Source organism: Leguminivora glycinivorella, unplaced genomic scaffold (genome assembly GCF_023078275.1).
Source record: "Leguminivora glycinivorella isolate SPB_JAAS2020 unplaced genomic scaffold, LegGlyc_1.1 Scaffold3, whole genome shotgun sequence".
Lineage (NCBI taxonomy): Eukaryota > Metazoa > Arthropoda > Insecta > Lepidoptera > Tortricidae > Leguminivora > Leguminivora glycinivorella.
The window spans coordinates 1,683,401-1,707,776 of NW_025952828.1; the positions used below are offsets into that span (position 1 = coordinate 1,683,401).

Consider the following 24,376-nt stretch of genomic DNA (forward strand, 5'->3'; position numbering starts at 1 on the left):
ACCACGAACGCTGTAAAGAGTTCGAAACGTCGGGATGAATGTTAAATTCATTATACGCGATTTAATCCGTTTCCATAGTTTTATTTCAAAAATTGTCTCCTTTTAAATTAAAATTGTTTAAAGTGAATTGTGTGTTTCTTGTTTAGAAATGCGTTTCCAATAGAACTCATTTAACCCTCAGTGTCCGAGATGTGACTTCACAGTGTATGAAAGATACATAGGTATCACTATTTTCTTTGTGGTACAGTCAAGTGTAAAAATATGGGTGCGTACAACTTATCAAAAATATGTCCCATAGCACTTTATGTCGGCGGAATAAGGTCTCGGTACATATTTTTGAGCGGATAAAATCGATACGTATTTTTGCACTTGACTGTACCTACTACATTTTGCGTGTGTCTATACGAGCCCTATTTACAATAATCAAGCTCACTGAAACGATTATGCTACGACAAATAAGCGAAATAACTACAGATACATTTTCTTAGAACGCTTTCCTGCTATAACTACTTCACGTCCATGACAACTAGAATGCTTAAGTATTTATGTGGAATCCAACTAGAAACCCATCAGTTAAGTACACACGTAATATACCGACGGGCCCGACGGACTGGACAGGATAAACGAGGAGCGATAAAAACTGGTTACTTCATCGGTTGCATCTGATCTGGCCCACTGTGTTGCGTCAGAAGGCTGCCATCGTACAAGGACTTGGAAGACTGCTACAGAGTTATCTAAAGTGTTTTGCATGGCGATGAGGACGAAGTGAAAATAGTAATCGTGTATTTATTACTTACTGAGTTCAAAAACTTTTATTAACAAATATTTAAAGTCACATACAGGTCGAACGCGATTAATTAACATTATTTTACCTTTTTTCCCAACGTTTCGGCCAGGTATATATCAGGTAGTTTTGTGGTGTTTACATCTCGGCTGACACTTTGCTGCTGGGACGTCAGTCTTCCGCGACCACGGCCAGTGCAACCTGACCGAAACGTTGGGAAAAAAGGTAAAATAATGTTAATTTATCGCGTTCGACCTGTATGTGTCTTTTATTAACAACAACAGTAATATAGGTACCTATACTAAACAATTCAAACTTTAACGTTAAAACTAAAATTAAACCTAAGAATAAAACTAAATAACAAGCTACCTATGAAAATACTTGACTACAAAAAATAAAACATTATATTATAACGTCAGAAAAACAAAATCATGAAAAATCAACACGCGTTAAACACGTGTGTTTAAGATGTTTTTGAAAGAGCATAAAAAGTAAACGTAGTACGCGTGAAACTCGTTACACGCTTAAGAGGATACAGTAGCGAAAATGCTAAAATGGAAAGGGGCCCCCTTTTCAACTTGGGAATTTTAGTTAAATATACAAGTGTTATTAACTAGATTTATCGAAAAAAAATTGTCCATTAAGAACAACTCAGTCAAAAGATATTTCAAAAAAATCTTTAAAATCGAGGTTCCGCTCTCGACTCTTTCCTCCTTCAAAACTTAATCAATCGGAACGAAATTTGAGAATCTGAATAACAATGAAATAATCTATGTCCGACCGTTTCGCTTTTTTGGTTAATTGTTACCAATCTTGAGTATCACACCTTTTTTTGCGCCACAATGAAAAAGGCCGTTTTTGGAATTTTTTGATTGGCTCTAGAATCTTTAAAAAGCAGAATATCAAAAAAATCAAAACGGTCCGACACAGATAAAAATAATAATAATCTGTGTTGAAAAAAATCATTGCTCTATCTTCAAAAACCAGGGAGGAAATAGTCGAGAGCGTTTGTATGGAAAATTGACCCCTACCGTATCGTCTTAAACTTTCGTGAGACATATCAACACAAATATTTAATGAATCACTCCTATTACATGCCTGACGGGCATCCTGAATGGCTCGTTTGTCGCAACAGTCGCGATACAATAATGTGTGTAGTACCATAAATTAAATATAATAAGATCATACCATCCCATACATTAAAATGCGACCGCCTACGAACGCGCTTACACTCCACCACACATAGATGGCGCCACAAAAAAATGCCTTGTTGCCACCGATTATTTGTAGATTGGCAATAAGTGTCAATTCCGAGCCGTAAATCTATGTCAAAAGTGACACTTAACGCCATCTACAAGTATAATCGAACGCTACAAGACATTTTTTTTGTGGCGCCATCTATGTGTGGTGGAGTGTAAGCGCGGTCTTAGGCGGTCGCATTTTAATATATGGGATGGTATGATCTCGTTATATTTAATTTATGGTAGTACCTACACATTTTCAAAAGGTTACAAATCTTCTATTTTTGTTCGAAGCTTTAAAAATAGGTGTACCTACTTAGTTTTTCTATTTCCGCACGCAGTATCTTCTCAGCAATTTAAGATTGTCTACTATAAGAGCTATGTTTTACTGTATCCATTTATCTAAGATTTTCCCCCACTTTCATCAATCTTTTCAACGCATTTCGCATGACAGACGCAACACTTATTTATTCCTCTCAATGCCCTAATAAGTATCCAACTGCCACGCAACAACTCATTGAGGCACGGGATTTCCTTACTGAATGAAATTTGTAAGTCTAACGCGGTCTACATAGAATCTGCTTTTATGGAGACTGGTGCAATCGTTAGGTTGACCTATAAAAGGTGGTTTACCTAGATTTACAATGGATTACTTATCAGAAATTTACAATTTTTTTTCTTTTTCTTTATGTTGGCACAAACAGTCATTACAGAAGACTCAGAAGAGTTACATTGAATTGTATTACATTTAAAATAGACAATTAAATACAGTGCCAAAATCGTTGTAGAATTATAATTACATATTTTTGTTGCAACGGACCTGAGTGATGAAAAATGTCAAATTTTCGGCGACATGTCTGGATTGTTAGTGACATGAAGCCGATAGTTTCCGGATCAAACCTTAGTGAGGGCATTTATTTATGTGGTACAAAAATGGGTAATTTTTCTTTTATGGCATATCAGTTAAGTGTAATTGGATGTACTGTATACAGAAACAGCATGTTATCAAATAACAAGCCAACATAGAAGCATAGCTATATTTATTACTTCCTATACCTATACCTACCTACTATACCTACATCAAATTATGAAAAAATATAAAGTAGACAATATTTGTTTGCAGAAACGGTCGCAACGTATCCTCGTAAACGTCATTTTAGATTTTTACCATACATAAAAGCATCAAATTTGAATATTACAAAAAGATTTTGCAATTTCAAGCAATTTGCTGTATCTAGTAGTATAGGTACAAAAGGGTTGAATTTAAAATCCGAGTTAATAGTTAAACTAGTCATATATTTTACACCATCAATTGCTTAGGTAGAAGGTAATTACATCCCTGTTACCAAGTCACTGTTATTACATCCAGCCTGTCCTGTCTTTGACAACAGTTGTCAAAGACAGGACAGGCTGGATGTAATAATGGCACCGGTACGACACTAGCGGACAGAATCCGGCATAACCACATCGCGTCGCGCCGTCACTATAAATCAGAGCCGCGTAAATTCGCAACGCGGTTAGACTCCGTTAGGGCCAAGTTATAGCGGAGTTTAAACGCCAATTCAGCACAAAAAAAAACAAAAACGAATGAATCAGCTTCCTAAACGTCGAATCAGTCAAAGAATATAGTGACAATTAGTTTGACGACGATTGACGACCGGTCTGGCGCAGTCGGTAGTGACCCTGCCTGCTACGCCGCGGTACCGGGTTCGAATCCCGGTAAGGGCATTTATTTGTGTGTTGAGCACAGATATTTGTTCCTGAGTCATGGATGTTTTCTACGTATATAAGTATTTATACATATATTATATATATCGTTGTCTGAGTACCCACAACACAAGCCTTCTTGAGCTTACCGTGGGCCTCAGTCAATCTGTGTAAAAATGTCCTATAATATTTATTTATTTATTTATTTAATTAGTAGCAGTGGAGCCAGTTCTAGCGGGTTGTTAAGCTCAATTTACAGACAAAATGGTAGTAAAAGAGGTATTAGTAACAAAAAAAAAGAAAATGGGTAGTTTCGTTTCTAAATCGATTCAGGCATATAATATAGTGGCAATTACAATTGTGTTACCAACTGAAAGTTGTCAATGACAGGACAGGCTAGATGTAATAATGGCACCGGTACGACACTAGCGGACAGAATCCGGCATAACCACATCGCGTCGCGCCGTCACTATAAATCAGAGCCGCGTGAGATCGCAACGCGGTTAGAACACGGGTTGGGCCCTATTGTAGCGGAAACTTTATAAATATGAAAATAGTAGTCGTAGGAAGCGCTGGTGGCCTAGCGGTAAGAGCGTGCGACTTTCGCGCGGGTTCAAACGCCGGCTCGTACCAATGAGTTTTTCGGCATTTATGTGCGAATTGTCATTTGATATTTGCCAGTCGCTTTTCGGTGAAGGAAAACATCGTGAGGAAACCGGTCTAATTCCAATAAGGTCTAGTTTAAGAATTTGGAATTTGGAAGGTCAGATGGCAGTCGCTTACGTAAAAACTAGTGCCTAAAATCTTGGGATTAGTAGTCAAAGCGGACCCCAGGCTCCCATGAGCCGTGGCAAATACCGGGATAACGCAAGGAGGATGATGATGAGAAGTAACAGGAATCTAAAGTCACTATGAAACTGGGAGCCCATACAAAATGATATCACGCAGTAGATGCACGTCATCATAGGGACTATTAACTGCTTATGTGAAGAGCTTGAGAAAACACTAGTAGATAGAATCCATTATGCGTCGCGCCGTCACTATAAATTAGAGCCGCGTGAGATCGCAACGCGGTTAGACTTCGTTGGGGCCCAGTTATAGCGGTTTTTAACGCTAATTCAGCAGAAAAAAATGCTAGTCAAAAACGAATGTATCAGCTTCCTAAAAGTATAGTCTGACATGCGAAAGGGTTGTATCCGGCCCGCCACTGGTCTTTCAAAATAGTGTGTTATACGGCCAGCACTGTAGTATTAAATCATTTTTGTTGTAAATCTGGCCCGCCGCTATAAAATCCTTCTTATTTTGGCCCCCAGTGAAAAAAGTTTGCCCACCACTGCTTTAGTCCATAGCTTTCACCCTATAAAAAAAATCAGAAACATTTATTCAGCAAGTAGGCCACAGGGGCACTTTTACATGTCAACAATTACAATAAATAGTATGAATTCAACGAAAGTACAAGTTACTATGATTAATAAGAGATGTTAGAGATGTATAGAGTCTCTAAATGTCAAACTACATCTAAAAAAATAAACATGATGAAGAAGAAAAAATACAGACTGATACAAATAAAAGATATAGGTTCATTGTATATTCCATTCCATTCTCAAAAATAGTCATCTGACTTTTTCCTGCGTGCTTATAAGACACGGGGAGGGGCCGCATCTATTTCATTAAATTGTCAAAAGGACTACGTGTTCTTCGATCTATGCAATATAATGTGTAATTTTCTGGAACACTAAAAATCTCCCCGCCAACAGTGGCGCCCCACCCGTCCTATTACACACTGTTACCAAATAACTTACGATTTAAAATAATTCACTGAAGTATGAGGTAATTTAATTCATGAACGACTGATTGATGATCATATTGTATGAATTGATTCAATGATTACATAGTGCTTGCATAGTTAGAGCTATTTATGCTCTGTTGCCTTGTAGACCGATCGAATCATGGGTGAAATTAACAAAACATTCATCGAAGAGGCGTAATTTGTGACGTATTGTGAGTCGGACCATTATAAGTTTTCATGCCAAATGCAATGTCTTGTGTTTAAATTATTTTCAGAATTTGTATTTACTGTTGTGTCTTTTAACTTTATAATTTTGAATTTATTGTAAAGAAGTCAAGAAAGTTAATGAGTGTGGCCGGCTAGGCGTACTACAAAAATACTTAAATACTTACATAGAAAACTCCTATGAATCTTGAAAACATACCTGTGCCTATCACACAAAAAACGATTCTGACGAAATTATTTAGTAAGTCCATTAACATGACACCCACAGAAAGAAAGAAACTTCATTGTTTACAAGTTTCTTTTTTTTTAATAGCCTGCATTAGTCTCCCACTGCTGGGCAAAGGCCTCCCCTCTCTTCCTCCACTTGACACTATCACTCGCATTTCCCCACCAGTTGGGAAAAAAATTCTCCAGGTCGTCGCACCATCTCCTTTTCGGTCTGCCTGAACCCCGACCTACACCATCTATGGTACTCCGTGGGTCCCACTCGGTAACCATTTTGGTCCACCTTTCAGGATGCATGCGGCAGACGTGTCCAACCCAGTCCCACTTAAGTTATTGCTACCTTAACCACCCTAAACTAATCAAGTTCTCTTTGTCCACAGATACTTCGTCAGCACAGTGCTTCAGTTCCAGATCCACCGAGCATTATGCGAGAGGACGGGACAGTTCATCCCTGGAGACGAAACCAGGCCTCTTCACAAGTGTGACATCTACAGGAACCCTGAAGCCGGAAGGATTTTGACGTAAGTCTTTTTTTATTATAAGAAAAGAAACTTACAGTAAAGTTTTAAACTTGTCCGCCAAACTGCACAGCAGTTTGTTGGCAGAAAACTTATTCTACCCTCCACCATTTATGTAGAAAAACTTCTTTTGTATTTCATACAATGATAAAATAATATGCAAGTATGTCCTATCCAAGGTATCCAAGCACTAATCTTACTAAAGCCAAACGACTTTAATCAGGTACCCATTCTGTTGGATTTGGAGTAAAAATATTCTTTAAAAATCCTGTTTACCTTTTTTTTAACGTTGGGGAAATGGATTTACGCATGCCATCCAGTCCGGGGGACCAGGGGCGATGACGGACTAACCAGGAGGACTGAACCGTCTAAAACCACCAACGAATTCCGTCTCCGCCTTGGGTGGAGTGTCACAGGGTCACTATAAGCATAAGCATTCCACCACGTACACCCCGGCGGGGACACGTACACCCCAGCGGGGGAACAGTTAAGCCACTCTTGGGGTTCGAACTAGGGACCTCACGTTTGAGAGTCAGACGGTGTAACCACTAGATTACTTAACTATCCTCTTCAATTTTGTTTATCTAAGTCTTCGTCGGTTTCTGAAGCAAATAAGTAGTAATGCAGCAGATAAGTGGAGAATAATCGTTCCATAAACTGCAGTATAACAAAGGCTACCTTCTTAAAAAGGGAGAAGTAGCGTTTTTAGGTTTATAATAAGATCTTCTTTGAAAGCACGTGATTAAATGAGACCACACCGTATCATGGTCGTGTTTTAGTCACTTGTCATTGTGTCGCTTTCGCACTTACAATACCTAAATACTTATTAGAACGTGACATACATGATGTTAAATGATAGACAGCCATCAATCTTAGCCCTACTGATCTCCTCATAAGTATAATAGGTATAGGAATTTTGAGAGGTTGTGATAAGACAGTGTTAGTTCCTAAAACTTCAATTGAACCTTGCGATCCCATCTTATTCTCTGTCCTGCTAGAATAACGTGTCTCAGCTCTAAAAGGCGCAGATTATGTGTTTGTTACAATAACCCTTAATGGCTGCTGAGATCCATTATAATTGTCTCACATTTGTACATCTAATTTACAATTGATACGGTACCCATTCCATAATTTAAAAAACTTATCTACTTTAGATCTCTGACATTTGTGGTAAATTTAGTATAACAATTACTTACCGCGTTATTAACACCTTCAAAGCGGAAATCAATGCCTTAAACACAATCCAATTTTCGATAAATCGATCACGAACACTGTTGCATTATAGTTCCTACAGATCTAATCTTTAATAACTATTGTTCTTCAAGGCCAATAGTACTATGCTCTATATTGTTAATTGTTTCTTTCGGAATTCTTATTGTTTCTTTTTCATTAACGTTTTGTGAAATTTGGGTTTTTTCCCGCGCTATTCTTATTGTGTCAGGTGTGAGGTAAAGTTTATGTTGTTCTTTGGTACAAGTGTAATATGTGTAACATTGTTAGTGTCAAGGAGTTTTATTTCATCTTGTGCATTTTCATAGTGACATTTATACATATATGATTCCACTTTTCCACTATTATTCTGTTCGTTCTTTCTATATTTTTATTCTTATTATGAGCCTATTGTGCCCCACTGCTTGGCCAAAGGTCTCTTCTTCCAATCTTTCAGATCTTGGGCTACTGCTTGCCAATAATATGTATTTGTACAAGATTCCAGTAGGTTTTTAATTTTTATTATAATTGTAATACTGCAAGTGGTTTAAAAGTCTCAATATCAGACTAGCATAGGTATCTTCACGCGCGTACGGGCTTGTTTTTGTTGCGAATACTAAGTACGTATGAGCTTATGCTCAAGTTATACTCACCGCCCTAAAATAAAAATTATTATGAAAATTAAAATTTTGAAAAATCCCCCGACCGCGACATAGTAGACCGATTTTCATTAAACATGGCTAAGAACACTCCCGATTAACTCAGCTTTCAGACAAAAAAAAAACTAAATCTAAATCGGTTCATCCGTTCGTGAGCTACGATGCCACAGACAGACACACACACAGACAGACAAACATGTCAAACTTATAAAACCCCGTCGTTTTTGCGTCGGGGGTTAAAAAGACATTATGGTTCAGTCGAAGGGTATTACAATAGTCATATTATCAAAACTGCGTAATACTAAAGTAAAGCTTTCTCAAAGTGAATGACTCTTTTGAACCTTGGTCAACCAAGGTGATATACATACACAGAAACAAAGAAAAAAACGTATTAAATTAAATGTCTGCATTTACGTCATACGCTACTAATGTTAATAAGGGAAGGTATTTGTACTTTCAAATACCTCTGTCGTAATAACTTTGTCATAGAAATATAAATTGTAAATGAAATAGTCGATTTTTAACCCCCGACGCAAGAACGATGGGGTTTTATAAGTCTGATGTGTCTGTCTGACTGTGTGTATGTGTGTCTGTCTGTGGCGTCGTAGCTCCCGAACGGATGACTGATTTAGATTTAGTTTTATTTTTTTAAAGCTGTTTTAGTCGGAAATGTGCTTAGAAATGTTTGATGGAAATCGTTGTACTATGTCGGGGTATTTTTCGGGCAACAAATGCATTTGCGTTTTGTAAAATTATGTATCAAAAACAACCGATAATCACATGATTGACTGAATAAGGCCATATCGAATAAAACTGGAAATCGCCAAAGACAAAAACAAGTTCCACCAAATTAAGACTAAAAACCGCCGATAACCTAGACCTTGGTAAACCATGACCAAATATGATTTGATTTAAAAGGCCGCAGTGATCAATTTTATTGCTACGATATTGTTTTATTTTATAGGTATAACCAAAGAGGATCGAGTATTATAGAGAGTTACTGTCAAAGTAAAATGTGTAATCACGTGCATAGGCTGCCATCTCTTGACACAGGCTTAAAACTTTTGAACCTCAGTTTTGACAATTTGGCCCATATTCTTAGATATACATACTTAAATAGATAAATACATACTTATACACATAGAAAACATCCATGACCCAGGAACAAAATATCTGTGCTCATCACACAAATAAATGCCCTTACCGGGATTCGAACCCAGGACCGCGGCTTAGCAGGCAGGGTCACTACCGACTGAGTCAGACCGGTCGTCTGGATATTGTGGATGCTCTTATACGGTTTCTGTATATTACGTGAAATAGTTACTCAATATTATTTAATAGTATCTGAGATCATACAGAGTGGGGCCTGTAACAAAGGCGAAGAATTGAACTTTAGGCTATTCTCCTTATACTGATCAACATTTGTTCGGCGACTTTTAAAAATAACTTGTATTTTGATTTTTATCACCCTTGAAAGTTTTTTCTAAGAGGTAATGTATTGCGAATTCTGTTAAGTCTAAAGTGTGACAGACAACGTCAATGACCACAATAATGGCGTACATTGAAGCTAATATTTATTTTGTATGAAAAATTAAAAATTTAAAGACTTCATAATTTTTAAAAGTCACTGAACAAATGTTGATCAGTATAAGGAGAATAGCCTACAGTTCAATTCTTCGCCTTTGTTACAGGCCCCACTCTGTATATCATCAATGGCTTGATTTGCAAATGTTACAGAACAAAACACATTTCAATGATTCCATTTCATAACTACACATTTCTAAAACGTAACGAATGATAGAAATAACATTTCTAGGACTTGAGTTATACCTACTAACTTGTATACTTAGTTTTTTTTTTTTTAATTTTGTTCCTTGGGCATGTGACGCATGCTTTTTTATACATATATGTGTAGCCTGTATATTGTGTCCCACTGCTGGGCAAATTGAAGGCATTAAAAAATGTCTTATTAGAGGTGTTTTCGAAACCTCTTTAACTCATAGTACAAAAATTGTTCAGTATAGGTCTTACATTAAAAATACTCTGTATACCTAAAACCTATACGTAGACTACTGAGAATTTTAGATCTACATTAGACGTCTAAACCTTAGTGCGTTTTCACATTATCCGATCCGATATCGGATGTCGGACCGATATCCCATATATTTACGCCGCCATCTTTGATTTTTTCCTTTGAAATCCTTCCGACATCCGATATCGGATCGGATAATGTGAAAACGGACTTAAGGTCTTACTATGAACTCATTAATTTATATAAATCCACAACTTATTAAATTAACATTAACTTCTAATTCCGCACTAAAGCAAAACTCATTAATTTCAATCGATCATTCCAAATTAATTTCAATATGTCCGCCATATTAAAGAATGATCCTTCAACTACAAACAAAAAGTCATATGTTATAAGAAAAAATACTGCACTTACATCTTTTTCTAATTAAAGAGGATATCCAACCCAACTATTTACAAAAAGTCGCGTGTGTATAAGGAAATGTACTGCACTTAGAACCTTTAGTAATTAAAGGGTATATTCAACCCGCATCGAGTAGTTAAGGCAACTACTCACTTCCGCGTAGACGGTGCCAATTGTGTGCACCATGCTTTATTTGTATTTACACTTCAAACGAGATAAGACCTTATTACTAAAGTGGTAGGGCTGGGTTTTGATTGGAAGGGAGTTCTAATAATTATTTTGTCCTTTAAATTGTATTTGGCGGTGCAACGGCTGAATGCGCTTTAAATGGAGCGAATAAATTACCGCTTTTTGAATTTAGTTCTGAACTGTACAGGTGATATGACAACTCTTTGTTTTCATCAGTGTTCACTGCTAACATTTTATTCTTTCTATTCTATTCTATTCTATTCTATTCTAAAGTGGTATGTTTTCCATATAAAAATGTACGCATTTACTCTATCTTCATTCGATTATCATTTGAGATTACATATCTAAATTGAGAATGTCAATGCAAACGAAATGTATGGAACAGTCCATCCCAATTTGGACCATTACCATCACTAAATGGTTTACCTTTATATTTATGTTCTCATCATTATCATCTCTCTGTGCATTAAAGTTTAATAAAACATAATAGAGTCTATACGGAAAGTGAAGAGTCGTAAAATGTATTGGACTCTAATACATTTCACGGCTCTTTACTTTCCGAATGGACTCTACTAAAATTTGCCTATTAGAAGAACAGTTGCGGTATTCGCTGTCTAGATACCGCTGAATGAGCCAATAGTAAGTAATGTTAAAGCTCGTGTGCAGACGCAAGAAGATCTCGATGCTTTAGTATCACTGTTACATAACGCTAAATACACTAGTACCACACCTCGGACACTGGCGATCAAATATATGAAAGAGGCGCATTTCTAGCACACAGTCTAAGCTCGTGTAGGCGAACGCGTACTATGCTTGTATGAGTGAGATATGACAGGTCGACTGATCGCGATTTGGTGGGCGCACTTTCAGCGGGGAGCGGGAGTGGCCATACTGTACGATAGTACTCTTTATTATACTGTGCTAGTACACTGGCGTTTGTAACTCCGTGAAAACTGTACTCAACATCAATATGCAGTCAAGAGGAAGAAACAGAGTGGAAGAGACCTTGTGTGGCCATTTTTTTTTTTTCAAAGTTGTCCACGCCACTTTTTTTTTAATTTGGAATTTTTTATGTGGTTTCCACTCAGAGTCGCGAGCTCTTTCAATTCTAATAGGAGAAAAAAAGTGTCCCATGGTTTTTTCCTATTCCGTTACCATTTTTTCATACATTTTGTATGGCGGTAACGGAATGGAAGATTCAAAAAATGTATGGAATTCTTGGGACATTTTATTTCTCCTATCAGAATCGAAAGAGCTCGCGATTCTGAGTGGAAACCACAAAAATTTCCAAATTAAAAAAAAAGTGGGGTGGACAACTTTGAAAAAAAAATGGCCACACAAGGTCTCTTCCACTCTGTTTCTTCCTCTTGACTGAATACTGAATATCGAAAGAGCTCGCGATTTTGAGTATTAATTGCGTAAAAAATACCCATGTTACAAAAAAGTGGGGTGGACAATTTTAAAAAAAATGGCCCGTGTGCAACTGGGTACCCACATTACAATATTTACAATATTGTAACCAGCTCTGTCTATCGCTCTTCTGTAGTGGCATGACAGAGCCAAGCTGCGTTTCAATCGCCAAGTAACGCCACCTATTGTCTGTGCAAAAGGCTGGGGAGAATGATTCAAAAGCACAGAAACTTACACCAACGACCCAGGGTAGTATAACTTGGCGCCGATGCACAATGAGACCCGACCTCTGATAGACTGGGATAATGGTCTCTTTAAAGCGAGAGTAAATAGGTATCTCATAGGTAAGCGTGCTCCACCGTAGACCGCATCATTACTTACCATCAGGTGTGATCGTGGTCAAACGTTTACCTACTCATACTAAAAAAAACCGGCCAAGAGCGTGTCGGGCCACGCTCAGTGTAGGGTTCCGTAGTTTTCCGTATTTTTCTCAAAAACTACGGAACCTATCAAGTTCAAAACAATTTTCCTAGAAAGTCTTTATAAAGTTCTACTTTTGTGATTTTTTTCATATTTTTTAAATATATGGTTCAAAAGTTAGAGGGGGGGGGGACGCACTTTTTTTCCTTTAGAAGCAATTATTTCCGAAAATATTAAAATTATCAAAAAACGATCTTAGTAAGCCCTTATTCATTTTTAAATACCTATCCAACAATATATAACACGTTGGGGTTTAAATGAAAAAAAATATCAGCCCCCACTTTACATTTAGAGGGGGTACCCTAATAAAACATTTTTTTCCATTTTTTATTTTTGCACTTTGTCGGCGTGATTGATATACATATTGGTACCAAATTTCAGCTTTCTAGTGCTAACGGTTACTGAGATTATCCGCGGACGGACGGACGGACGGACGGACAGACAGACATGGCGAAACTATAAGGGTTCCTAGTTGACTACGGAACCCTAAAAAGGGCAAAACGATGAAAACTGGCTATAGTAACTGCCCTATCCAGTTGCGTTGCTTTTGCTTCTGACGCTCATTTATACCAGGCTACGAATGCTCAAAACAACTTGGAGTTCCAGAACTGCGAGAGACGAAATCACAACCAAATCCATACAAAATATTATAAATGGGAAAGTGTGTGTCTGTTTGTTGGTCCGTCTTTCACGGCAAAACGGAGGGACGAATTGACGTGATGTTTTAAGTAGAGATAGTTGAAGGGATGGAGAGTGACATAGGCTACTTTTTGTCTCTTTCTAACCTCCTGCTTTACTAAAATAGGGGGTGGAAGTTTTTATGAAGCATTCCGCAATTTTCTAATTGAACGCGTAATAATGTTAAAAGCTAGTAATAATGTTCACCAGTCCAAAAAACCTTCTTATCATTAAGTAAATATAATTTACAAATTGCCAGCAGGATCGCGGAACGAAACGTTATTTAATATCGTTATTCAACGCGCGATGCGCAAGAACCTGCGCGTAATAATTTGGAATGTGGTGAGATTTAATGAGACTAGTTGAGGAAAAGCTTCAGTTCTGACCTGAGGATTTATACCGTGTTTTTTTTGTTTTCCGTTAAATTCGACATGTCGTTAAGTTCGTTATCAGGAACGACCCTCTAATAACACTTTTAGTTAAATTCGCAAAAAAAAAATCGTTTTCATACATAATGAATTAATTAGTGTGAGAGACCCTTAAGAATAATATTCAAGTTAGTGTCATGTGATTGACGGCACATGTCAAAACAAATAACATTGGGAAGCGGTATAGGCTGTCACACACGTGTTCAGTAATTATTTTTATTTTTTTAATAACTCGATAACCGTTAAGAGTGACGCTAGTTTATTAGAGAAATTAATTGTATTTGATCTAAAGAACCATCCCTTAAAGTTAACGAAGATAAAAACAGGTTGTATAGGTACTATAGCACCTAAAAGTGACTCTGTCCGCGTGCAATAATTCGCTTACATGTTTTAGATCACTCTCATTAATATTTTTTTAGGAGCCAACATCAATCCAGACGATTAATTTCATTGTTGTGATGGTCACAGTTTTGTGCGTAGTTGTGTGTGATGGGCTTGGTGTTTAGCGTTTGAAAGAAAAATTGTTGTAACACTTATTATAATCTATGTAGGAACCAAAAAAAGTAGGACCTAGTCTACATTTTTTTTAGTATACGAACGAACCAAAGCAGTATTCATTAGGGTTTCCCCAAATCTATCGACGCGGAATCGCCTCTAGCTGACCAAAATCGCTCGTTAGTATTAAGGACGCTTACAGCTCAGCCACGACATTGGTCTAAGCGCGACAGTGGTGAGCGGCAGCCGTACATTGGAGCGAGACACAGCGATGGGACTTTTCATTCGCACGTATAGCTGCCGCTCACCGCTGTCGCGCTTAGACCAATGTGGCTGGGCCGTTACGCGTCGTCGTCACATGTTCATACTAACGAGCGATTTTTTGACGACGAAAACGCGCGTGTGTTTGGGGAGACCCTTAAAGCTCGGCCACACATGCGCATTTTGATAGCGCAGGCGGAGCGGTAGCGGAGCGTTAGCGGAGCGCAACGATAGCGGTGCGCCGGACGAATGCTGGCGTTGCGCCCAGCGGACGCCGGCGGGAACTAACGAGCGCGGATTGCGAGCGGAACGCCAGCGTTCCGCCGGCGCACCGCTATCATTGCGCTCCGCTAACGCTACTCTATCAAAACGCTTTATGTGTGGCGGAGGCTTTAGATCCCCTTGCACGCTGCCCTGCACTATGCACTATACTGTCCCAATAGACAATTCTTAAAACGCCATTGTACAATCCGATTCGAACAAACGTGACTCCTTCACTCTCCTAATTACTTGTTACTAAACTACTAAACACCCATAGGCTATTCGACGCAACTATACTATCACTTACACACACCCGTATCTTACCTAAAAGAGCCTTTCAAATATCAATTTAATGTCGGTGTCATGTGGTTTAAAATTGAACGTACCTTGTCAGTTTTATATGAGGTTTGAAGATCGCCGTAAGCATACATTAGTTACTTTTACAATCACGTATCTCATATAACAGTGCATTCCAAATGTGAACTTAAAATTGATTTTCTAAAGTTAAGATTACAGTGTTGTATGTAGATTTCAGGTAAGGATAGGGTATAAGACAGTATAAAAGCATAAGTTCAGGAACTTGCGACAGGCATATTTGTGCCATTTTTTTTAAATTGCCTACCCCACTTTTTTTGTAACATGGGTATTTTTTACGCGATTCATACCAGAATCGCGAGATCTTTTGATCCTGATAGAAGAAAAAAAAATGTCCCAAAATTTCCATGCATTTTTCAAACCTTCCATTCCGATACTGCCATACAAAGTGTATAAAAAAATGGTAACGGAATGGGAAAAAAACCTTGGGACATTTTTTTTTCTCCTATTAGGATTGAAAGAGCTCGCGATTCTGAGTCGAAACCGCATAAACATTTCCCAATCCAAAAAAATGTGTGAGCTTTGAAAAAAATGGCCTATCAATACAAATGGCTGGTATCTGATCTCCTTCCTTCTTACATCTGTGGTGTAAGTAATATAGGTCGATATAGTTGCGAAAATGTAGTTCTGAGATAAAATGTGCTTTTATCGTTTATGCAATGTCACATTTGCATTGAGATACAGGATATTAAAAGATGTTTCTGATTTTGCAGACGTCAGTATATAATATTAATGCAGTAATATTCAGTTGTTAATGTTATTTAGGTTAATCTTAGTTATAGTTAGGTTAGTCATGCTCTAATGTAAATTGCACACAGTGTTCCTAATATTGCGTATTGTTTTGAAATTATATGTATTTCATCGTAAGTAATGATACTTTATGAAACAGACGTCTCATTTGATCTACGCTATGCTTTTTTTTAGATTTTGAATGTTTTTTGCTCCTGACTTAAGTGCTCTTGCTACCCTGATAGGAGAAAAAAAAGTATTAAAAAAATTATAATTAAGTTTTGTCATCTATTAGGTAAAGCCATGTTTAGAATAAGCCCAAGGTTAGTAAAATATATGTTTAATAAAATAATTGCCGTACCCTACCACGGTGCCACACAGTGATCCCTTGTAACTATTTACGCCTATATGAACAAGTTTGGACCATGGTTTGCAATATACTTATCTTAACTACTAGAATGCGTGGTACTTTGTTCTATAAAATTAAGCAACATTTTAGCCTCCCATATATTCTACTATCAGGACAGTTACATAACATTTAGATGCGTATCTTTTATAGCTACTTGCTCGTAAACAAATAGCTACTAAACGGGGCATCACTATAAATTACCACTGTCGTACTAAACGTTAAGGGTTAGTTTCGTATAACAATATAGTAAAGGGCCAATAAATTTACCTATATACTCGTAAATACGTTATATGTTCGTTAAAGATTATAATTGTATACCTAACCTAACCACAAAATTAAAATTTTGAAAAAACCCCGACACCGATTTTGATGAAACATGATGGCTAAGAACACTCCCCACTAATTCAGCTTTCAAACAACAAAAAATCTAAATAATTTCATCCGTTCGGGAGCTACGATGACACAGTCAGACACACACACACACACAGACAGACACGTCAACTAATAACACCCATTCGTTTTTCCGTCGGGGGTTATTGTGAGCGATGTAGTCAGGACACTTGGCATATGCTGAGTGGCATCCTTTTTGGTGACTTTAGTTTAAGATGTATATAGATTAAGGCTATTGTTGTTTTACTTGTATATTTTCACCAAATAAACGTTTTCTATTCTATTCTATTCTATTCTACTTGTATGAACTTCAATTGTTTGACACACAAGCCGCACGCCCCGCCCCGCTCCGCTACACGCATGAGCAACGAACGTGTACTCAACCCTTACGGCCCAGCCACGACATTGGTCTAAGCGCGACAGCGGTGAGCGGCAGCCATATGTGCGGATGAGAAGTCCCATCGCTGTGTCTCGCTCCAATGTATGGCCGCCGCTCACCGCTGTCGCGCTTAGACCAATGTCGTGGCTGAGCCGTTAATGTATCTCACCATCCTCCTTGCGTCATCCCGGCATTTGCGACAGCTCATGGGAGCCTGGGGTCCGCTTTGACAACTAACCCCGAGATTTGGCGAAGGCACTACTTTTACGAAAGCGACTGCCATCTGACCTTCCAACCCGAAGGGTAAAGGCCTTCCTGGGATTAGTCTGGTTTCCTCACGATGTTTTCCTTCACCGAAAAGCGACTGATGGCAAATATCAAATGACATTTCGCACATAAATTCCGAAAAACTCAGGTGCGAATCCGCGACCTCCGGATTGAAAGTCGCACGCTTTTACCGCTAGACCACCAGCGCTTAGTTCAAACCTTAATGTGTCTAACTAGAGCAGCTTTTTGACGTTCTAATCCTTCGAATACGCGGGTAGTCAGTAGATGTCAAGCCGGCAGGAAGGCAACCCGACACGGCAACCCGAGACAACCCGGGCTGTGGCAACCGTTACGTAACGCTCCCGGCTTTGTTCGGTTTGCGTAACGTTATGCAACTGGAGCTTGTGTTTCATTTATATCGAGGAGACTAGTTAGTAATAAAGAGTGGTTATTTTTAAATCAAAGGAAAAATGGAAAATGTCGCTATACCTATATCAGTTCTTAAACATAATATTATATTTACGCCGCCATCTTTGATTTATTCCCTTGAAATCCTTCCTACATCCAATATTGGATCGGATAATGTGAAAATGCACTAAGGCATTTAAGGACTGAGGGAAGGCATGGAAAGATTCACACACATCCAGCAGGCCTCCGTGGCTCAGTTGGTGAGAGCGTCTTAACCGACTATCTAGGTGGTCGCAGGTTCGAGACCTGCCGGTGTGAATTTTTAAATTTTTCCTTTGATTTATAAATATGTATGTGTTCTGCATGATAAAACTACCACCATACAATAATATAGGAAAGCCGGCAAAAAGAGAGCAGTACCCGTCGTGCACGTAGTGAATAGCGTTTGACATGACTGTTAGAGATATTAACTTAACACTAACATTTACGAGTACATTAACAACCATAGCGCAATAGTGAATAGCCAAGAGAAAGTGAGGGTAGTTCGAAAAACTCCCGCGGCTAAAAGAGGTTGATACAATAGGCGAGACGACAAAGAAAAACTAGTTAGTCCGTCAGTTAGATTATCAAAGAATTTTAGACACGTATTTTTTCCTTTTTCTCGTAAACGACGGTACAGTGCGTTGAAGTTTCGCATGACGTCACGCCTAGGTACAATTATTACTAAGTAACGTCACAAGCCCCCACTCCGAAACTTCGATGCTCTATATCTTTGTATTTTTAATTAATTATAAAAAGCGAAAAATATGTGTTCAGTATTTTTGGACGATCTAACTGACGGACTAAACAGAATGCCATTTTTTTAATGTTGTCGTCATCCCTATTCCTTGCCAGTCTGCCCGTGACCACGAACGTAAGACTTTCTAAACGTCCGCGATCAAGTCCCGTTTAGTTCCTAAAATGTGAGTGTTTAGTAAAACGTCCCACTTTGTCGGTTACCATGAAGGCGAGATTTGCTTTTATCTTTATATGAATAACCTGACAAAGCGGCTTTATAGCAATCGACAAAGTGGGACGTTTTCCCGTGCACACTCACAAATTATGAGTACAAATCGTGTTAGTTTAAATCAGTATATGCAGTCGTCATTTTTAACTTGTCTTTGGTATAGGGATTAGTAAAGATCAGCTGTTAGGTAATAGAGGTATAGTTTACTAGCTCGATAAACTGCAGATGTAAATTAACTGTATGTGCATTCTCACGCCCGGTATAATAGGGGTTACACCGTCTAGTTATAGTATTTTATGCAACAGGCGTTTAAAGGAGGTCAAAAAAGACGAGTGGCGTGGGTAACAATTTGACACGAAGCCGAAAATTGTTAATAAAGACGCCACGAGTATTTTTTTACTCAGTTAAACTCCATTGCATATTAACTTATTAACTTGCATACAATACTTTTTCTACGACCAGGCACTTACGCCGTGGCTTGCGTGGGCGACGGTCGCGCGATGGTCGCGCGACGGCGATGCGACGCATACGAAATCAAACCTTATCGATATGGAAGTAGACGATGCGATGGCGACGGTCGCGCGACCGTCGCCCACGCAAGACACGGCGTTAGTTTTTAATAGTTTTCTAGAATAACTTTCGTGAAACTCACACTGTTTCCTGTATTTTGCACTGTCAGTGCAGCTGCCCAAAGCCATCCCCCGTTGGCTTACTGTGCACGTCGTCGTTAAAACAATGTGTTGTCATGGTTACAGAGCCGAACAATGCGTTTTCAATTTTTTCGTTACTGCGCGCGTGCGCGGGAAGGCCCGGAAGCCGGTGGGCGCTGGCTTTGGGGAATATACTTTTATGTAGGGTTTTAAACATCTATTCACGACCCTGTGAATGACGAATTACAGTTCGGGAGCAGAAAATTACAGTTTGGTTTACTAACTGGTAAAAATAATGGTTTTCTACGAGGAAAAAAAATCCAATTTCATAACCGGGTAGGTAAGCAAAGAAGAAAAAATATTCTTCGTAGAAAACTGCAAAAAATAATGGTTTTCTACGAAGAAAAAAAAATCCTATTTCATAACCCAGTTAGTTAGGAAGACTTGAAAATGAAATGAAAATGAAAATGAAAAATGCTTTATTTAGGTATCAAAGTGTCAGCTTATTACATTTACATGAGATGTATGTTATTGCTAAAAGTACTTATGAATAATGGAGTTAATGTAAGATAGCCTTGGAATAGTGTCCTGAGCCCTAAACTAGGTTAACCTGTCATATAGGGATCAGGGAATAATTTATCCTCATACAAAACCAGTTATCAAACTTGGTTATCTACGAGGAACAAGGGTTTTTTTTTTTAAATTATTGGAATAAGGGTCGAAAGATCGAAAGTCGCATGCTCTTACCGCTAGTCCACTAGGCCATCAACGCTAGCGACTAATTCATTTCATACTAACGAGCAATTTTTGGTCGGTTAAAATTAAAACCGATTCGGCGTTGATATACTTAGGTATTTGAGGGGACCCTAAGGTAAATTGACTACAATATCACCAATGTTTCTCATACAAGTTGGAATTGGTTTACGTCGGCTTGTACCAACCCTTAAATAACCTAACCACAAAATTAAAATTTTGAAAAAACCCCCACCGCGACATAGTAGACCGATTTTCATGAAACATGGCTAAGAACACTCCCGACTAACTCAGCTTTCAGAAAAAAAAATCCAAATCGGTTCATCCGTTCGGGAGCTACGATGCCACAGACAGAACCCCGTCGTTTTTGCGTCGGGGGTTAACAATGAGCAAGCCAGTCCTAAACAGCTATTAACCCGTTCTCTGGCTTACCTCAGTAATCAATGAAGCCGCAACCTTCGGGCTTCGAGCGCAATACAATAATTTAGCAGCATAACGGTTAATTATATCGCCCTGGATATTTGCCACAGACATGACAGTCAGGTGTGACTAGACGACGTTATACTTATTGCACACATTTAACATCTTTCTACCAGAGTCGGCATAGGGCTCGAAGCCGAAGCAGGGCATTTTTATTTCTAAAACAGTTATTTCAAATACTCCTCTGATGTCTATAAATCTACGCTATCCGGTTTTGTTAAATAATTATAATCATCTCATTGGCTAAAATAGATTAAGGTATTTACTTAGTTTTATACAAATGTATCCCCCAAAACGAATCAAATACGATCGAGTATCGACAAAAGAGGTTTGAGGAAATATAAAAATGTACTAACAGGATTTATAGCTACCTGCGAAATAAAATAGCTACTTCTAAAATATAAATTTTGGTGTCCAAACGTCTAGAAGTATTTCTTAAAACTTCTTTGAAAACGGGCCTTATGCTACAGCATAAATTTACGTCCTCATTTCTCGTGTACAAAATTTCGTACATATTTTAAATTTATTTTGCATCTTTAGTCTTTACTGAGTAACATAAAAAAATACCATTTTGAAAAAACCCCCGACCACGACATAGTTGACCGATTTTCATAAAACATGGCTAAGAACACTCCCGACTAACTCAGCTTTCAAACAAAAAATAAATAAATCGAAATCGGTTCATCCGTTCGGGAGCTGCGATGCCACAGACAGACACACACACAAACAGACAGACAAACAGACAGACAGACAGACAGACAGACAGACGGACAGACAGACAGAGACAGACAGACACGTCAAACTTATAACACCCCGTCGTTTTTGCGTCGGGGGTTAAAAACAAATCCAAATTCAAAAACAAAACAAACGCTTCCAGGACTCACGAGGTTATATGTCTGCGGTATTGTCTGTATTTGCCCATATTACCGCGTTAAATGAACCTGCATAAAGGTTGCGACAGCAGGTAGTAATTTAGCTTGCGATATGTCTGCGCCCAAAGCAATGGTTTGGTCGGACAGTTTGTACTACTGTTTAGGTAATGTCTGACTTCCTGGTTTAAGCTTTCTTCATGATTTTGTATATTGTTAAGAAGTAAAACTGATTTTACAGCGCATATGGTGCTGTATTACGGCACTAGTGCGATAATAAGCACATCGGCATATCACCTAACTATGTCAAAGATTTTATGACCATACGATCTGTAAAACGTACGATACACGTGCGAAGTGGGAATCCGTAATTCGTGTCAATTTAATCAATTTCGGTGGGGTTTTAATTTATCGCTACTTACTAGTTTCGTATTTCCTCTTTTCTGCTCTCGTAACGTAATGTACTATTGTTCACACGTACAAAAAACAAAACAAAATTGAATTTCTTTTAGATTTTCAGATGAAAATGTCTTTATTAGCACATAAAAAACCCTCATTTATTTTCATATGATACAAGTATTTAGGTCCCACGTTTCCTTTACTTGAGATTCTACGCATACAATACAAAACACAGGTCCAATTTTACCAAAACCCTTTCCCAAAATATAAATTCTTATTTCTTTAATATCGAACCCAAAACATGTATCGAAACAAGAGAATCCAATCGTATTAACTGTAACCCAAGCAACGATTGCTACGTGATCCTCCGTTTTTACAGTAAATATGCCTTTACACCCTTCGAAGTAAAAAAAGACACGTTTCCTTAAGTATTTTGGTAGTCTTAGTCCCTTTTAGACTTGTCACAGGCTTTCGAATGTGCATCCAGGGAGCGTTTAAGCCAGTCTATGGCGCGAAAGGCACAGCTAAGCTTTATTAGGCCGTGTTTCAACAGCTTTGTGTTCCTGTCTTTAGAAATCCGATATCTCGACCCAGTTTTACGTTTTATGCATGCCGTTATATGGTATTGTTACGGAGTGCCGCAAGGGACAATTTTGGGGCACATTTTCTTGTTCGTGTAATGTCTTTTGGTTTTAAGTACCTTTTTTATTTTATCACAAATATTTTTATTAAAAGTTTGTGTTAGCCCCTTTGTTGTTGTATTGTTATTTGTACTAAAATTACTGAAAAACTAAAATAGATTGTATTGACCATTATAAAATTACAATGTAAAGTATTCGTAGTTTAGTTTGTAGTTTAATTATAAATTAGAAACTTAATTTATGTTGCAACCTTGCGATGTTGCATTATTAGATTGATTATAGGTTGAGTCAGACCAAGCTAAGTTTGCAGCAATTTTTGGTAGCACAGTCAGAGTTAATTATAACGTTTACTTCACACTCCCAGTTTTGCGGTTCACTTATTATGTATAACATACTTTGAGCAAATACTTCGGACGCTCCATACCTAAAGTGTCCTGATGCTTTTATTTTAATAAGAACGTTATTATTTGATATTCTAACAGTCATTTATCTACTTATATTGCCGATAAAGCGGAAGGACTCTTTAGGCAATGTTTATAGTAAATAGTCTTAATTCAAAATAGGATTTTGAATCTCATTTTAGACTAGATAAGACTTTATTTCTCATTGAAATTGTACATTATATTTTACATGTCATAATAACACCTATGTGAACTTGGCGCCCGACCTTGACGAATTTTTTTATATTTTTTTTTCTGATAGAGGTTCGTTTGTAGTTGATTGTAGTTCAAAAGATTTCATTTGTAGTTGAACCCAAAAAAAGTTAGGGGTAAGAAAAATCGCAGCACCCCACTTTTGAAATCTTATATTTTTATTGTTGATTGTTGTTAATTATCGTTTGTAGTTGATTGTAGTTCTCGTTTTTTCATTTGTAGTGGCCATTAAACTCGGAAAAATCCAAAATGAAATACGAATAATAACCTTCAGATCCCGTTGATGTCTTTTATATGGAGTGAATTGTGACCGATAAAAACAGATGTAAAATTTGACCAATTTGTTACTTTTACGATTGATTCGTGTGCAGAATGGCTTGGAGGGGTTTGTAGTTCTTTTCGTTTCGTTTGTAGTTGCCAAATAAGGCCAAAAATTTTCATTTCACCAAAAACTCAATGACACTTCAATATTAAGGAATGTATAGGGGAAATTCGTAACTTTTGTTATTGATTCTTGTTCGGACCGGTCTCTAGAGGTTTGTAGTTCTTTTCATTTCATTTGTAGTTGGAAAATAAGCCCTTAATATTTTTTAGAAAACTGCATTTCACAACGATCGGCCGTTGTAGTCTTTTACATGGAGGAGACCAAATAAAAAAAAAGTCCTAAATTTCTTCGTTTTCTTGATTGATTCTGGTGCAGAATCGTTTGTAGTTGTTTGTAGTTCTTTTCATTTCTTTCGTAGCCGCCAAATAACCCGGAAAATTTCGTTTTGAAGTTTCGATGAGAGCTTTTTCTTAAAAGTTCAATAAAAGGTTGAAAATTTGACCAAATTGTTACTTTTACGATTGATTCGTGTGCAGAATGGCTTGGAGGGGTTTGTAGTTCTTTTCGTTTCGTTTGTAGTTGCCAAATAAGACCAAAAATTTTCATTTCACCAAAAACTCAATGACACTTCAATATTAAGGAATGTATAG

At 37.8% G+C, this 24,376-nt stretch overlaps 1 protein-coding gene across 1 annotated transcript in view; it reads left to right on the forward strand.

Moving 5' to 3' along the window:
* LOC125242036 (angiotensin-converting enzyme-like) overlaps positions 1-24,376 on the forward strand; it is a 294,233-nt gene that overhangs the window by 235,291 nt on the left and 34,566 nt on the right. The window contains exon 10 of the mRNA XM_048150745.1: positions 6,352-6,492. Coding sequence (XP_048006702.1) covers positions 6,352-6,492 — 141 coding nt within the window. The remainder of the gene's footprint in view (positions 1-6,351; positions 6,493-24,376) is intronic.